The sequence below is a fragment of the Tripterygium wilfordii genome, chromosome 15 (assembly GCF_013401445.1).
Source record: "Tripterygium wilfordii isolate XIE 37 chromosome 15, ASM1340144v1, whole genome shotgun sequence".
Classification (NCBI taxonomy): domain Eukaryota; kingdom Viridiplantae; phylum Streptophyta; class Magnoliopsida; order Celastrales; family Celastraceae; genus Tripterygium; species Tripterygium wilfordii.
In genome coordinates this window covers 10,116,490-10,135,035 of record NC_052246.1, presented here as the reverse complement: position 1 = coordinate 10,135,035, position 18,546 = coordinate 10,116,490, and the positions used below count along the sequence as shown (strand labels likewise).

Below are 18,546 nucleotides of genomic sequence, written 5' to 3'. Positions count from 1 at the left end.
GAGTTTAGGGCCTTTAGGGTTTTGGAGATTAAATCCACACGGGTCGGGTCGGATCGGATCGGGGACAAATTGTCATCCCTGCTTACAATTGATTAATGTCATAATTGTACTTTAATTTTTATACAATTGAACAATATTTTATAGAGGGTGAAATATATACGTATTATGTGTATATATATATACACATACATTACAATAATATATATATATACACATATATATTATATATTATATATATTATATATTACATATACACACACATATATATACACACATACATTGCAATAATATATATATATACACATATATATTATATATTATATATACATATCTATATCTATATATATATATATGTATGTATATATATATTACATATATATATGTATGTATATATATATATGGAGACAGTGCATGCACTTGCATATGTATATATATATACAAATACAAATACACAGACAGTGTGCACTGTCTGTGTATGTATATATATATGTATGTGTATGTATATATATATGTATGTGTATGTATATATCTATATATGTAAATATATACATATAAAAATAAATAATGTCGGGCTTGGGTCGGACTAGGGCTCGGGCCGGGCCAAAATTGGCCCGAGGTGTCTGGCTTCGGGCCAGACCCGACCCAAAAAATGGAGTCCAGGCCCACCCATGGGGTCGGCCCGGGCCGGGCTTTGGCCCGCTGGCCCGGGCCGGGCTCGGGCCGGGCCTAGGCCCACGGGCCAAATGGTGAGCCCTAGCCATGTGTCAGCAAATGAGTGGAGGTTATTTATGGTACAAACAAAAAGATATTTTATTATAGTGATGAAATTAATAATACACGTGAACAGGGGTAGATACATTATAGGCCTTGAGAACACCCTCAAATTTTGACAAAAAAAATACTAAGCATACTATTAAAGACCCAAGTATCAAAATAAGTCCATTTTTGAATGTAAACTAAGCCTATTAATTTTTAATACAAAATAAACCCATTTATTTTTAGGAAGTATAGTGTAAAATTTTTTTATTTTTTATTTTTTTATGTATAATTGAAGTCTTAGAGACTTTAGAGTTGGAAATTAAATTGTAAGACATAGATTTCTTTTGACTACTTCATTCCTCGAACTCCCGTCAATCATTGGCCCCCACTTATAAATTACTGGCTCCATCACTGACCAAGCCTCCCCTCAAACTATTTTCTAGATCGAAAATGACATGTATCCCATCAATTTGGTAGCCTAACAAATTTATTTCATTGATTTAATTAATGGAATAGTTTTATTTTTACTCGTTTATCCCAAAATTTATTGTCTAAAATTTATTGTTTTGATATAGATTTTATTGTTTTTTAAGCACAGTCTAGAATTCATTGTTTTAATTCATTTAGATGATAAACATCTGAGCTGCTTCTTGGAATCTGAACCCGACCTAGGAAAACCAGACATTGGTGCTGCTAAAGATGTTTCTAATTGAACTTTTTTGCTCAACAACAAGGTAAAGCCGTTTTATATTCCGTTTTATCTCTCTCCAACCAACTATATTGAGCAATTGACATTCCTTAGTACTTCTTTGAATCATAGAATATGGAGTGGTTTTTGGTCATTTTTCCCACATAAAACACCTATAGTGACATTTTTTATAGCTTACAATGAAGGGTAGTGGTATCAATATATGTGATTATGCAAAAAGGACCTCACAATGATTTCAATTAAGTAAAAGAGCAGTGTCTTGACTTGCTTTGTGAGGACTGTTTTGCTAATGTTCGAAGTAATTACTGCTCAAATGCATTGTATACAAAATATATTACAAAAGTTGCATACATGTGATGGTTCCAATAGGTTCCTATGCAGAATCCATTAAACATTCCTTTAAAATATTCTATCAATGAAATTTTAAAGGAAAATAAAAATTAAAAATGCTTTTGAATTGGGTTTTGTTGAATTATGATTTTTGTTATTATTACATGAATGACTCTACTAAAAGTGTTGTTATTCAATGGCATTTAAATAGGTGTCTATTGGAACTCATATACCAATCATTGACCTACCTCGAATATGTAGTAGAAACTGAAGTCATTTAAATCATATCACTCTTGGGTCCAGATCGCATAGTTGTACCGAATGCACCAGAACATCAATCACCATGTCGTGAAATCCAAAACCATCTAAAAAAATTTCACTTCCTGTTTGGTTCCTGAGAAAGTATGAAGAGCAAGTGGATCAAGATTGGATCTTTATACAGAGTGAAAAATGAGTTCATGCCATAGAGTGAAGTTTTGATAACATCTGTTAAATTTGTTACCCTATTTTTCTTTTCCAATTAAGCAAAGTATGGTATCATGGGCCTTCATCTTCCTAATGATCTTTCAATAATCAACGTAAAGAGAAAAGAGTGGAAAGAAGTGATGAACAAAGCAAAAAGAAATCACTTGAAAGCTGTAAGGAGGCATAAGAGAACAAATGTAAAGTGGCATAAACTGCTATAACAAAATAGACGAAACAAAACTTATTTAGAACTTAGAAGATGTGAAACACCCCAAAATAACTTACCGAAAAGATGCAAAATAACGACAGAAGCAACGAAGTTTTCACCCATAGAAACCACCTAATCAGAAACATAACTTAAATTTTATAAAACTTAAAGTTCATAACTAACCTACATAACTAACCTACATGTACCTTAGTAGGTTTCACCAAATTAGAAAGAAATTAAATATCAAAATAAAAATTAACTAACCTACATCATAAGCAGCATCATGTAGTCCCCTGCTAATCATTGCAAGCACCCAAGCCATGAAAACTAACCTGAGAAAGAATACCAGATCAGTTGAACAAATCATAACAGACCAAAGCAACTTCAGACAGCCATTGTTAATAATAGTTTATTAAAAATTGAATTATGTATAGTATATACGCTGTTTAGAAAATGTTTAAATTTTGATGTCTCAGTCAGGGCAATGCTTATGTGTTCTACTTGAAGGGAATTGCGTCAAAAAAGAACAAGGAAATTGATCAAGAGTAATGCATGTTGGTATTTGTTTTGTAGAATCTAAGAGGTTATTTCAGTTCGTTCCTTATGTTTAATTAAGATTAGAGTAATTTTCTTGTTTTAAATAGGTACAGAAAATCCATTGTCCATATTGATTTTCACCTCACTTTCATCTTTGTTCTTACATTGCATTAGGTATTATGATTCATCAACAAGATTTTCACCTCACTTTCATCATTGTTCTCATCTGAGCATTTTATATAGATTTCTACGTTGAGAGACTTCAAATTTGTCATGTTTCCATCCAATATTATTTGGCAAAACCTTCTAAATAATAGCCAACTTGAACTTTTCTAACGTGCAATAACGTTTAACAAAAAGGGAAAAAACCAAGCTTCAATGTAGAAACATATGGTTGTCAGACTAATTGTTGATCCCAATTAAAAATTTTCAATATAAAATAAAAAACATCTTAAAAACTAAGAAACAAAACTTTAAATATATATATATATATATATATATATATATATATATATATATATATCATACCCGCGCGATGCGCGGGATCCCGACTAGTTGAACCTAATCTGGAGACTTTGTCTAAACCCAGTATATACCATGCAGACTTTCTTTGGCAATAGAAAGGCCACTTCACGAGTTACAGATTCATTTTCACGATAGGGTAAAATGTAAAAGACAGCTTCATTATCTATGAAACATTGCAATTTAAACTCAGGAGTGATCAGAGAGGTTTTCCTGAAATCATATGAGATGTAACTAAAAAAGTGACTTTTTCAACAGGAGGAAAGAAAAAGGCATGAAAATATATATACTCTCTTATCTCTAGTTGTGGTAGCGTCGTTGTGAATACATACAGACAAATGGGGAGAATGGCACACCATATTTGTCTATCTCATTTGATAAAATATCCCAACTAAACAACACGGAAAGAGTCGGCTATCCTCTTCAAATTGGTGTAGTGCTTCTTCCATTGAAGACCTGCAACAATCATCAAACAAGTAATGTTAAAGATCCAATTTCCTGGTTAATAACATGAAATTATGTAAAATTTAGGATAGAAGCCACACCATTTGCAGTGACATTGAATAAATAGAGGCGATTCCCAGCTGCAGTAGCGGTGATCAACACATGAGGTGGTTCTAACTCAAATTGGTAATATGTTCTTCCAGAGTGTTCTGCAACGTCCATGTTTTTAACCTTCCCTTCTACATTATCTCCGATTACTTCTGGCCCAAATGCATTGATCACTTTCTCTGGTGTTCCAATTCGTTCAATTGTAGCGTTTTCACCAAGATCTGTACATCATAAGACGATAAAATGAAACAGTGCAACCTTACTAGGTTAAGTTGTACGCAAGTGTGAGGGTGAGAGTGAACATGGGAATGATCCACTGTTTCCAAGGAACTTAGTCCCTCTGGAATAGTTCGAGTTAAATTGTTGGACTATAAAACCACACATTAAACCTGTCTCAGCAATTATTTGAAGGATGAAATGAAGGAAACATACTATCTGCAAATCTAAGAACAGGTGCAACTATGACAAATAGACGTCCCTCCTTTGAGCTGCCAAATCTTAAGTCAATCTCTGTCCCACCTAGATCTGCAATTGATACTGGAACCTGTTGCAGAGTTGGACAGACCAATTAAGGAAAATGGTCAAAGCCTAGCACAAAAATATTAACCCAAGACAAGAGATCGAATTATTGAAATCAAAAAGATATTCAAATTTTATATGACAATGGATATAGAACGATATGTGAACATAAATATGGCTACTTTGGTTCAGTTGAGAAATTATTGACCTCTTCCCAATCTTGAGGCACTGAGAATGAATAAGGAATGATTGGGCTCCACCCAACACCATGCCCTCCAGACTTCTCATCTGGTCGGCGGTATGTCCTCCAACCTGTCTGAGCATATTTGTCCAATCAAAAATCAATTACCAATTATTAAAAAGAAAATGATAAAGGGAAGGGAAACAAAAATGAAGGTCAAAGGAAAACTACTACTTTATTTTATCAGGATATGCATTTTATTCTATTCACGCCTTTTGATGAAGGGGTAAGTTCTCTGCATACATCTTGCCTTCCCCCACCCCACCCACTATGGGAGCCTTGGGTACAAGAGTGGTTTATCTTTTTTAAGCCTTTTGATGATGATAATTTCCACTGGATTACACAGTGTTTTGTACAGTTTTAACTCAAGGATCAGTTCCCAATTCGGAGCTATTTGTTTGCTTATCCAGAGCAATAATATTGAAATATACCTCACATGAACATGAGGGTCTATATAAATATGGTGCTTCATGAATATGTGTCAAGATCAAGGACCTTGCTTGGGCTCTCTTAGTACAGAAAACAAATAGAGCTCAATTAAAATGTTTAAAACCCATAAAGAACTCATCTCCATCTCAGTCATTTATGAAACGAACCGGTAAAAAGAACAGAATTTCTGACCTCAAAATCCAAGAAATTATATAGCTAAAAATCAGACAATCTAAAGTTTTTGTCTATTTTTTTTTTATATATGACAATCTAAAGCTATATGGATCATCACTATACAAGCAAGCAACTACATCTTGAGCTTCATAAGCAAATGAAGACTGCATTAGTTAAACCAGATGCAAAACAAATAAGAAAGTAAATTAAAAAAAAAAAAACACTATCCAACAAGATAGAACATCCCTCACATATCTACGAACTATATCATATCCGCAACACATACCTTAAGATTCTAAAGCCCTCTGAGTACAGGTCCATAAATTCTGTCCTATATTCAAGAAACTTACCGAAACTTGCTAAAAAGAAAAAAGAAAAAACTATATTCATAAGTACAATTTTAATATTCCAATAACGACAAAAAACCCATACAGATTTTTCAAGACAGTAGTCATTTTACTCCAACACTTACCAAGTTACCATTCATTGAAGATATAAAACAAATCCAAAAACTAAGCAGCAACAACCTTAAGCACAAAACTCAACCCAGAAGCTAACCAAGCAGGTAGACACAAAATCCCCAACTTCAGCACGGGAATTTGAGCAAAACACTGTCTATTCAATAATTGGACAACTTGCCAAAAGTACTATCTGAACAAGTGAACAAATAACAGAGGAAACATAACCATAAACTCTAAAAAGTGGCTCTAAGATAAAAGATTCAGCATTTCAAGTACATAACTCAAAATAAACATCATATCTCACATTCATTATTAACTAATTAGAACCCATATTGTAAAACCTACTTCCTAGTACCCACTGTTACACGATGAATAGACAAACATAGAACCATATGAAAACTAACCTTGTTCGTCTGGTTCAGATAACCCGGGTATCCTCCCAGCTAGAAGGCCTTGCTTCACAACAGCTTCTACTGGAAATCCCAAAACTGCAGATGAAACAAAAGAAACCCCAGAAACCAAAACTGCTCTTCTTTTCAAAAACCGAGATGAGCCTTCATCTTCTCCATTAACAGAATCACTTCCTTTCGAATCTGCAATCGCTTTGGCTCTTGAAATTCCAAGCAAACTATGAACAGGAACCACCAATTTCTGGTAATTTGTACAGCAAGAGCCACAGCTGATGGATAAGGTGGTTCTCATGTTCACTATCACTCTAATCAAATAAAATTTGCACAAAGGCAGGAGTGTAGTTAGAAAGGCTGCTTGGTTCCGACTTCCAAATTTGGAAGTATTATACGGGCTATAGCTTCAAGGAGTTCTGATTATTTCTCCGATAAATTCACAGAAAGCCCACTTCAGGCCCATTTTTAATTTGATAATCGTAGCGGCCCAGTCATTAACGGATTTGATCATTTGATGAAAGTAGTGGATTGGGCTTTTCTTCAGTTGGGCTTGATTTTGTTACTGGACGATCCAGGTTCACAGCCCAAGGGCACGACACGACGACCTAATCTCCTCCTCCTCATCTCTCTCTCTTCCCCTCTCGCTCTGGCTCCTCTCAAAGCCCTTGTTTGATGGGAAGCAGATGTGCCGTTGAAGCTTGTGGGATATAATCTATAGCGATCCAGTTCAGGTATAATCGATTTTACAATTATGTTTTTGTCAGTTGACGATAGTATTGGATCAAAGACGAACTGGATCTGGTTCTTTGTGGTTTTTTCCCGGTTAATTAAACCCTATCAAAGTTATTTTGGCTTTTGAAGTAACAGACCATGATTTTATCTCTCAGGATCGTATTCTGCGAAAAGTCTACTCGGGGCTATAAATTTTACGTTTTCTGGGTTAATAGGTGGCATTAATTCTACTTGGGGCTCATAGCAGTTCGCGAAGAGCTTGAGGCATAGCCAGCTATGGCCCGTCACCGAGAATTCGAAGACGACGAAGAGCTGGACCCCGAAGAGGAGGATTACGCGTTCGACGAGGAAGATTTAGAAGAGGAAAGAGGGGCTTCGAATAGGAAGCGCAGGAGATCAGATTTCATTGATGATTTGGCTGAGGAGGACGAGGACGAGTATGAGGAGGAGGAGGAAGACGACGACGATGATTACGGCGGCGGCGGTGGTGGTGCTAGGAGGCGAAAACCTAAGAGGCGGACCGCGTCGGACTTTTTGGATATAGAGGCGCAAGTTGATACCGATGAGGAGGAAGAAGAGGAGGACGGGGAGGACGGTATGAAGTTATATTCAAATGTTCTCATCTTGATTTCCTTGGTGAATTTGATACAAATCTTAATTTGTTTGACAAGTAATGTTCGAATTAGGGTTTAATTGAGGGGTTTCCATACAATTGTTAATTTTTCTATTTTGTTTTAAATGGGAAAAAATATATACTAGAGCATCAACCAGGTGCAAAATAACATACGAAGTGGCTAAGCTTAAAATGCTATAATTAAGCTTATATAACTCTTTTGTCTCCGTCGAGGCCATTTCTTTATCAAATCGATGAGGACTACTTATAAATTATAATCCTTGTTGAATATCTCTGTTTCATCTTTGCCTCAGGAGATTTATTAAAAGTTGCATCTTCTCTCTAGCGTAATTGGTAAACAACTCTCCTAGCTCCCGCAGTGTGCGGGGGTCGAGGACCGGCAGCATGCCTTACCCCTTACCCCACATATTATGTGTAGAGGCTCTTCCATCGTAATTAAAGTGGCAATATACTAATATTGAGCTGGGTTGAAATTTTTTACAGTACAAAAAGACTGCGAATAAATCTTTAGTTACGTATTTTTGTGAAGTTCTATTTTTTGTTTGCCCGTGGAGTGCTTGGATGCCTTGAAGAGGCCTGCCTTATCAGATAAATTGGGCTCACTTTATAGAATAGATTTTAAAGTGTTGGATTATCAGTTTACTCCTTCAAATTGGCTAGTGGATGTTCAAGTTTCTGATAGTTACCTTTTTTTTTTAAAAAAAAAAAAAGCTTTTATCACGCCAATTAGATTCTGGATATTCTTGTGAAAAATGTTGCCAGGACCTTCCAGGTATAGCCATGAACCCAGGACTAAACTATGAAAACCAAAACCAAAAATGCCAATGTGGCTGAGATAATTGATGGATTTTATGAGGAAATTAGTTAAAAGGGTAACCTGAATTTTAAATTTCCCTCAGCTCCGCAAAAAAGAGAAAACAATCTTAACTTTCCCTTTTGTGAGGTTTTGCTTATGGTTGATGAGCGACCATGGCCTGAAAATCCATTAGTCAACTTGGGCCATTCACTAATTTCCAGTTACCAATTGTCCGACTGACAATTTTTAACATACCCCATATAAAGTTTCATCTTTTTAAAGATCCCGTGAATATGTCTATTCGTTTAATCTATGTATTCACTTATCAATGTGGCTGAGATAATTGAGCTCATACATTTTTAGAGTGATGCTACTTTTCTTTGCATTTTAATGTATTTTTTGATTTATTTTATTCTACTTGCTGGTTTGTATTATGGCTGCAGTGTTACTGATACATACATATAATGATGCATGCAGACTTCATAGATAGAACTGGAGCTGAGCTAGGTGATGAAGATGATAGAAGGATCCATCGACGGCCATTGCTTCCTCGTGAGGACGAACAAGAAGATGTTGAAGCTCTGGAGAGAAGCATTCAGGCAAGATACGCAAGGTCAAGTCATGCAGCAGAATATGATGAGGAGACTACAGATGTTGACCAACAAGCACTTCTACCATCTGTTCGGGATCCAAAGTTGTGGATGGTCAAATGTGCGGTATGATTATCATTTCTGTTTGATCTTTATTTCTTTGTTTACAGTTTATAAGGTCGTACTTTTGTGGCTCGAGGATATGGGACATTTGAACTTTGCATTTTTGACAATCAGATTGGTCGTGAGCGAGAGACGGCTGTTTGCCTAATGCAAAAGTATATCGACAAAGGATCTGAATTACAAATCAGGTCTGCAGTTGCCCTTGATCATCTGAAGAACTATATATATATAGAAGCAGACAAAGAAGCCCACGTGAGGGAGGTAATCCTTGTTTATTTTATAAGTAAGTTCATTAATTTGGTGTCACATGCTAGTATTATCGAATGATGATCTTGCCATATTCCTGCGCCGTTTGCAATTTCTCATTTTTTTTCCCTTGGTTGTTTTTCTTTGGCAGGCATGTAAAGGCCTACGCAATATATACGCCCAGAAAATAATGCTTGTCCCAATCCGTGAAATGACTGATGTTCTTTCTGTTGAAAGCAAGAGCATTGATCTTTCTAGGGACACCTGGGTCAGAATGAAAATCGGAACTTACAAAGGCGACCTTGCACAGGCATGGTCTATATCTTTTATCTTATATTTGCTGATCTTGTTATATTATCTGATCCCAAACTTTTTGTCTTCTCCAAAGGTTGTTGATGTGGATAATGTTAGGCAGAGAGTTACAGTTAAACTAATTCCAAGGATTGACTTACAAGCACTTGCGAATAAGTTGGTGAGTATAATTGTATAAACACATTTTCAGGTGTTCGACACTTGTTTTTATTTATACCAGCCTTGCCGTGCATGGACACTTGTCTTAATTTTGTTTGTGTAAATGAACAAGCTTAATATTTGTTGTCGTGTTATCTTGGTACTTTTAGCAATTGTCAGCGATGATTTAGCTTCAGAATTTATCTCAATCTCGAGCCGTTTTAATTGTAGACTGATAGAGTAAGAGGACCATCACTCAATAACCAAGCCCCAACCCATCCACAGGCCATTGGGCCTGGCCCATACCATGCAGTCCAAGGCCCAAGGGGGTTGTGGCCAAGCCCTTCTATGGGAAAAGCTTGGTTACTAAGGAGAGGGAATACCTCTTACCTATATACAGCACTTCCTCCCCTCTCCTAACCGATGTGGGACTCTATCAATACCCACCCCTTCAAGACCAACGTCCACGTTGGTCGAGCACCTTGGCCTGCCATGGCAGGGTACTCAGACTCAGGACTCGGGATCCTTCCCTATCCCTATCCTTTCGGCTCCATATAACAGAACACCAAGGCCAGCCACTCCGCAGACGCGGCCCCAAGGGCCAGGGGCACAAGGCCCATGGATACCAGACCTCTCACCTATATACAACACTTCCTCCCCTCTCCTAACCGATGTGGGACTCTATCAATACCCACCCCTTCAAGACCAACGTCCACGTTGGTCGAGCACCTTGGCCTGCCATGGCAGGGTACTCAGACTCAGGACTCGGGATCCTTCCCTATCCCTATCCTTTCGGCCCCATATAACAGAACACCAAGTTCCTCCCCTCTCCTAACCGATGTGGGACTCTATCAATACCCACCCCTTCAAGACCAACGTCCACGTTGATCGAGCACCTTGGCTTGCCATGGCAGGGTACTCAGACTCAGGACTCGGGATCCTTCCCTATCCCTATCCTTTCGGCCCCATATAACAGAACACCAAGGCCGGCCACTCCACAGACGCGGCCCCAAGGGCCAGGGGCACAAGGCCCATGGATACCAGAGCTCCCCACAGGGCAAGAACGAGGGCTCTGATACCAATGATAGAGTAAGATGACCATCACTCAATAACCAAGCCCCAACCCATCCACAGGCCATTGGGCCTGGCCCATACCATGCAGTCCAAGGCCCAAGGGGGTTGTGGCCAAGCCCTTCTATGGGAAAAGCTTGGTTACTAAGGAGAGGGAATACCTCTCACCTATATACAGCACTTCCTCCCCTCTCCTAACCGATGTGGGACTCTATCATAGATACAAAGGAAAAAGGGATGTCCTAACAGAGCTTACCTATGATCACATGTTAGCTAGTTTTGTTGGTAAGAAACGAAAGAATCATCACTGAAAAGGAAACTGACGTAGACCTGTATAGATATTATTGGTTCTCTACTAATCATTTTTTTTTTATCTTCTAAAATTTTTAGCAACTTTCTACACACAATTAGCCGTGTGAGTTGAATCAGTGAACTGGCTTTTAACATGGGTTCTACAATTGAATTTCTACACATTAAGTTGTTGTCAATAAATTTTAGCTTCATTTGTATGCTTGTTTACCTTGTGATTGCAAGAACATTTTTTTAGTCTGTATTTATTTATTTATTGTTCATTTTTCTATAGGAAGGTAGAGAGGTTCCGAAGAAGAAGGCATTTGTTCCTCCTCCACGTTTTATGAATGTCGATGAAGCTAGGTAATTGTGATTTTCTTTTCTTTGTGTATGTAATTATTCTGAAATATTTTCAGCTTCTTGATTTTCTTCATATGTTTAGGGAACTGCATATACGAGTAGAGCGTCGACGGGATCCAATGACTGGTGATTACTTTGAGAACATTGGTGGGATGCTATTTAAAGATGGTTTCTTATATAAAACTATGTCGATGAAATCAATTAGCTCTCAAAATATAAAACCCACTTTTGATGAACTTGAAAAGTTTCGAAAGCCTGGAGAGCATGGAGATGGAGATATGGCGAATTTGTCAACGTTGTTTGTAAATAGGAAGAAAGGTCATTTTATGAAGGGTGATGCTGTTATTGTTGTGAAAGGAGATCTGAAAAACTTAAAAGGATGGGTTGAGAAAGTGGAGGAAGAGAATGTCCATATTAGACCCGAAATGAAGGGTCTTCCGGTAAGAATTTATCTGAAATGTTTTATACTTTTTTTCTTTTTCTTTTTCTTTTTCTTTTTGTATGGAAAAAGGAAATATTTTATACTTTTGAGCTTATTCTCATACTTAATATCTTTAGTATGACAAGCTACTGATATACTGATAATAGGACTCAAGTCATGACCTTTGTTTGGATGATATTATGCAGAAAACTCTTGCTGTCAATCAAAAAGAGCTTTGCAAATATTTTGAACCTGGGAATCATGTCAAGATTGTCTCTGGAACACAAGAAGGAGCAACTGGTATGGTTGTTAAGGTGGAGCAGCATGTTCTGATCATTCTCTCTGATACAACGAAGGAACACGTGAGTGGCATAATTCTTCCAGAACCGTAGGAACAATATGTTTTGGAGTCTACGGGTTGCTTTTTGATTGAATAGATTTGTTATTTGTATCTTCAGATCCGTGTCTTTGCTGATGATGTTGTAGAGAGCTCTGAGGTGACTACTGGTGTTACTAAAATTGGGGAGTATGAGCTCCATGATCTCGTATTACTAGAGTAAGATATCGTTTGCCAAAGAATTAAAAGTGTATTTATACCGCTTGCATTATTATCATGCATTTTACTTTGGGCAGTAATAGGAGCTTCGGCATTATTATACGTGTGGAAAGTGAAGCATTTCAGGTTTGTTAATTTACTTGCATGTCTGACGTACGTTAGTCCCCATCTTCATGAACTAAGCCTATTACACACTATAGGTTCTTAAGGGAGTTCCAGAAAGACCTGAGGTCAGTCTTATTAAATTACGAGAGATCAAATGCAAGTTAGAGAAGAAGTTCGATGGGCAGGATCGATACAAGAATACTGTATCAGTTAAAGACATTGTTAGGATCCTGGAGGGTCCTTGCAAAGTATGATTCTTATATCTTGTTTAGTTTTTAACACATCACGTAACTCCATAGTTCACTGGCGGTATCTTTTTTGTTTTGTCAGGGGAAACAAGGACCTGTAGAGCACATATATAGAGGAGTCTTGTTCATCTATGATCGCCATCACCTCGAGCATGCTGGGTTTATTTGTGCTAAATCCGATTCTTGTATTGTTGTGGGTGGATCTCGTGCCAATGGTGGTAGAAATGTAAATGCTTTTGTGCTCAATCACCATTCATAAAATTTGTTCTCAATTGATGATGCGATTTGGTTGTTTAGTACTTTATGATCCAGGCTTCTTTACACTCAATTGTAAACCATTTTGCTAGGGTGATGCTTACTCCCGGCTTAGCAGCTTCAAAACTCCGTCACGTATACCTCCTTCCCCAAGGAATTTTCATAGAGGAGGCCCTCCAATTAATTGTAAGTTGTTAGTGAGTTAAAGTATTTATGTTCCATCATTCAGGTTCTTGGTAATTTTGTAGGGTGACACTTGCTCCGTCTTAACATGTGTAATTTCATTTAATAAAAGACTGAGTTCTCTTGTATATCTTCTCTTTTAATGATAAAAGCTCGAGGACAGAATAGAGGTGGAAGAGGTGGACATGATGCTTTGGTTGGTACAACAGTAAAAATACGTCAGGGTCCCTTTAAGGGTTACCGAGGTCGAGTTGTAGATGTTAAAGACCAGTCAGTTAGAGTAGAATTGGAGTCCCAAATGAAGGTTGTCACAGGCAAGTCTGCTGGCTCTGGGAAATACTTGTGTATACTTGGATGTCTATTTCCTATAAAATTATAACAATTGTCTTATTTGCAGTTGATCGCAAGTCTATTGCTGATGGTGTTGCCGTTTCAACCCCATTCCGGTAAATCTGTGTTTCCTATTTACATGTTTGTATTTTAATCATTGATAATTTTCTGATTGTATATGTACTCTCTTCCAGTGATACACCTCATCGGTATGGGATGGGAAGTGAGACTCCCATGCATCCTTCGCGGACTCCGTTGCATCCATATATGACTCCTATGAGAGATTCTGGAGGTTTGTACTCTTGTTGTTGGTGGTGTCGTTTATATGAAAGCTTTACACGCTGTCTATTGATTTACAGGCCAATGAAAAAAAGAAGTTTGATAGTTAATGTTAAAAATTTTAGTATGTTCTGTTCTTTTTCTATGTAATTTTGCAGCAACACCTATTCATGATGGCATGAGGACACCTATGCGTGACCGAGCATGGAATCCTTATACGCCCATGAGTCCACCAAGGTTTGTTCGTGATACTTGCGTATAATTCTTGTGATTATTGCTTCAAAATTGATTGGATAGGATAATCGAATGTATTCTAGAAATTCACTATGAGATGCTTTATTAATTTTGGCCCAGTTTTACTGTTAACGATATTTTCTTCTGATTTATTATGTTGCAATTCTGCTGACAACAAAATAGGGATAATTGGGAAGATGGGAATCCCGGCTCTTGGGGAACAAGTCCACAGTATCAGGTATTGTTGCAAATTTTAATATGTATATATGGCCGGAATACATCGCAGTGAAGGCTCTCTTAATTTGCACCTCTATTTGGACACATGCACATGTACAGACTCACACACTTTGAAAGTGAAGAAAATATCTCTCATTCTGTTTCTATTCCTTTTTTTCCTTTTTTTTTCAGCCAGGAAGTCCTTCGCGGGCATATGAAGCACCAACTCCTGGTTCAGGCTGGGCAAACACCCCTGGTGGCAATTATCGTGAAGCTGGAACACCAAGAGACAGCAGTTCTTCTTATGGTACAGACAACAATGACTGTGTCTGTAGTTGTATATGTGTCTGTTTCCAAGTATTTTCTTCTTTTTCCCCTCCTTCTAATGAATTTTATGCATGTTATATAGCAAATGCTCCAAGCCCATATCTGCCATCAACTCCTGGTGGGCAGCCAATGACGCCGAGCTCAGCACCCTATCTTCCTGGCACACCTGGAGGACAGCCAATGACACCTGGAACGGGAGGCCTCGATGTTATGTCGCCTGTTATAGGTCCGAGTTTCAGTCTCAAATCTTTCCTACCTTATATTATGTGATGGCTCTGTAAATTTTACTGCAGTTATATAACATTTATTTTCCACACCTTCAAGTGTTTTCACTGAGATTGCATCCGGCTGTTGTTATATTGCTAGTTCTAGATTTTTGAAGTCACTATATCCCTATTCCATTTTGAGATGGCTTTGTCATCTACTGAAAGCCTCTTTCATTTGCTTTCTTTTTTTTCTGGAGTACCAAAGTATTCAATTAGGCCATCTTGTCTATTTGCGTATAGAAGCAAATTATAACTAAATTGGATGTACTCATGTCATATTGAGGAATATCTACAGTTTTTTGAGATCCTAAAGTTGGTTGTTCTTCTCTTGTATTGTATTATCTGTTCATTGTATCATCTAAATCCTAATTTGTGCCATAAAAGTTGCATATTGATTTCCATGGGATGGATTGATTTATATTGAACTTCAAAATAGTTGTAGTCCAAGCCTTCTTATGTATCATGCTGTATTTTCCTCATATGTAGTTTTTATTTTCATAAATAAGTTGCTTTCTTTCGTCAAGTCCTCAGTTGCCTTTTTGAATTATGTAGGTTCTGAGAATGAAGGACCGTGGTTCATGCCAGACATCCAGGTTAATGTACGCAGGTTGGGAGATGATTCTGTTGGTGTCATCCGAGAGGTGCTTCCGGTATGTATTCTGGATAGCTTCAATGCCAATAGTTTTCTTTTGACTTAGTTTTGGTTTGAAAAAATTTAACTAGTACTCAGAACACTTGAAACGCGAATGCCTACGAATTCAGAAAGAGTAGGCTATGGATGTAATTCGAACATACCTCAACAAGATATAGAATTGGAATCTATACTGGAACATGTTCTAGGCAGGGACAGGACCTTCTTTGCAGGAGTTGTTCTTCCATTTTTTATTCCACATGGGGGTGGGGCAATTTTGTGAACTGTGTGGCTCAGTTACTCGCAATGTACCTAAAAATTTGGTCATTGTTGCATCAGGACGTGGTTTCTGAATTTTTTTTCAAAATGGTATCCATGATTTTTTTTCGCCAAATATTGCAAGCCCTATGTTATTGATGTGGCACCTCCATTAGTGCCTGAAAGTCTCTTGCCTTTACGTACAAGTCCTAGATGCTATTTTTTTTCCCCTATTTTTATACTGGTCAAATGGGAAGTGATATTTGTGGAATTTTGATATGACATTATAACGTTGGAATTTCCAAACTGGTCTTTAGTGTGTCCCTGATGCTTGTAACTTGTAAGGAATATTATTTATTCTCGAGAGAGAAATCTTTAGTTCTACTGCGAAAGGGAGAGTTTTATCATTCTTGTGTGGCTACATGTCATGGGGTTATGATTTATTTTTTGTAGCGTCATGTGATTATGATTAGTTGCTTCTTACCATTCTCATGCTTCCAACCCTATCAAAAAGGTTCAAAGTTAAACAACTGCCATGCACTAGTCTCCCGTGGTGGCGGCTTGGTTGGAGAAGAGCGAGGTGTTTGCAGCCTTACCCCGTATTACAGTGAGGCTATTTCTAGGGTTTTGACCTGCAGCTAGGCTGCTGGGAAGCAACTATTTTTTTTCTGTACCACAAGTTCTCCTTTTCTATAGACATCAAAAGATGAAAAATTACTCATAACAAGAACATGCTTTGCATACGCATGTACTTGTGCAGTCACCCTTCCATATTAAACCATGACTAGAGAAATTAGAAAATGACTAGTCACCTGGTTGAATTCAAAACCATGGGCTCGTGTTTCGTTATTTGCTTCTACCAGTTGATGGAGTTGGATTGCTCTAACATTGTAATGTCTTGACTTATGTCTTGCTGATTTGATTGTGTGAGAATTGAGACAAGTACAAGCTAGAGAAATATTGATTTATCTATTTCTCTTGCTTATTTGTTCTCTTTTCAAATTTAAGCTGCAACTTTTCTTCTCTTTGGTTTTGTTGGTTGCTCTGCTCTATATAAAATTTATGTCCATGTGAAGGCTTCAGGGTTTTGAAAATCTTATTGTTCTCATGAAGCTGAGTATATTGAATTGTGTTTCTTGGAACGATGGATTGACGCTGGTAATATGTGTTTCAGGATGGAACTTGTAGGGTAGCCCTTGGTTCGAATGGCAATGGTGAAACTCTGACAGTAAGTCCCAGTGAAATTGAGATTGTGGCTCCAAGGAAATCAGATAAGATAAAGATCATGGGTGGTGGGCAACGTGGAGCCACTGGTAGATTGATTGGTGTAGATGGCACTGATGGAATTGTAAAAGTAGATGACACTCTTGATGTTAAGATTTTAGACATGGTTTTACTGGCAAAACTGGCACAACCATGATAGACATGCCAGGGAATAAATGAATGGTTTAAACAAATCATGTACATATTGTATGCCTTTTATTTGGGAGATTTGGTCTAAATTTTGTATTTTGCTGTTCTGAAAATTACCTTTCTGCCCCGGAACGGTTTATATTCATTTGGTCTCAAAATTAATGAATGGCAAGGGGGTGGTTGGTTTTATGTAATTAAGGAAATCTTGGGGTTTAGAATTGATCTTAGAAAAAGAGTGAATCTTTTGTTGAATTGGGATATTTCAAACAACGCAGGTGGTGGTTTGGAGTCTGAACTGGTAGCTATAGATTTTTTTTAAGAAGTGTATATGTTTTTCTTTTTTTTCTTTTTTTGGAAGGGTCCATATGCCACACACTTAAGCCAGAATTGTGTATGTTTTTTTTTATTTTGTTTTGAAAGGTCCATAAACCACATACACGTTAAGTTATACTTCAGGGGCATGAAGGTCACAACAACGGATGAAAACTACCCTGAACCTACCTCAAGGTTTTGGACAGACAACCTGACCAATCAGGTTACCTTCCATTCTCAACTTATATATATGTTTATACAATGTATGAGTAGGTGTACTTAATTCTTCATGACTTTGTATTATTCAATTTATTCTAAATCCATGTTCTTGTCTAAGTAACCTTTTACCAATCCATGTTTTTGAAAATCAATAAAATTTAAATTTAAAATAACATCTTTTATATGGGCTATTAGATTTTTTTTTTCTTGAAAAGGGTTTAAACTTAATACTACATCTCATAACATCAAACATGATCTCTTGCGTCACATTAGTAGTAGCTTAGGAATTTACAAATCTTAGTTGAGGAATTACAAATCCGAAGAACAAATGTCGAACTAACTCCAAAAGATACTGAATGTGAATGATTGGATTGTTAAAATAAACTATTGGATTATTAAAATAAATGACGGCACTATTAAAATAAAACACTAGCCGTCTTTATAAAAATAAAATAAAAAAAAATTCAAGGGGCAACGACCCCACAATACTTTTGTGCCCCCACCGATTCAAATTTCTGGGTCCACCACTGATCATAGTGGTTGGACAAATGATCTTATGCGTTCGAAAGTATAAAAAATAACACTAAAAATAAAAAATTTATAAAATATGATAAGTAATAATTGTCATATGTCTTCTTATTTCAACCACAAATTATAATCACTTGAAATTAATGACGTATTAACGATGAT

At 37.1% G+C, this 18,546-nt stretch overlaps 2 protein-coding genes across 3 annotated transcripts; one reads left to right on the top strand and one right to left on the bottom strand.

Annotated features, from left to right (window-relative positions):
• Positions 1-3,670: 3,670 nt before the first annotated feature.
• LOC120016399 (psbP domain-containing protein 4, chloroplastic) lies at positions 3,671-6,678 on the bottom strand. The gene is made up of 5 exons (XM_038869147.1): positions 6,311-6,678; positions 4,810-4,913; positions 4,515-4,626; positions 4,076-4,303; positions 3,671-3,986 (listed from the first exon to the last, which is right to left on the bottom strand). Exons 1-5 carry the CDS (start codon positions 6,606-6,608, stop codon positions 3,922-3,924), a joined length of 807 nt encoding a protein of 268 aa, XP_038725075.1. The 5' UTR covers positions 6,609-6,678; the 3' UTR covers positions 3,671-3,921.
• Positions 6,679-6,883: 205 nt separating this feature from the next.
• Positions 6,884-17,457, top strand: LOC120016871 (putative transcription elongation factor SPT5 homolog 1). 2 transcript variants are annotated; one of them, XM_038869829.1, is made up of 23 exons: positions 6,884-7,041; positions 7,198-7,637; positions 8,950-9,188; positions 9,300-9,446; positions 9,583-9,741; positions 9,820-9,903; positions 11,536-11,606; positions 11,686-12,043; positions 12,231-12,386; positions 12,483-12,580; positions 12,658-12,706; positions 12,781-12,933; positions 13,016-13,159; positions 13,281-13,374; positions 13,524-13,685; positions 13,769-13,817; positions 13,896-13,993; positions 14,139-14,217; positions 14,398-14,452; positions 14,623-14,737; positions 14,840-14,983; positions 15,576-15,673; positions 17,087-17,332. In XM_038869829.1, exons 2-23 carry the CDS (start codon positions 7,319-7,321, stop codon positions 17,330-17,332), a joined length of 3,117 nt encoding a protein of 1,038 aa, XP_038725757.1. In that variant the 5' UTR covers positions 6,884-7,041; positions 7,198-7,318. The 2 variants fall into 2 exon arrangements, with proteins under 2 accessions (XP_038725757.1, XP_038725756.1); XM_038869828.1 differs by lacking the exon at positions 6,884-7,041 and having other exon boundaries at positions 7,319-7,637; positions 17,087-17,457.
• Positions 17,458-18,546: the final 1,089 nt, after the last annotated feature.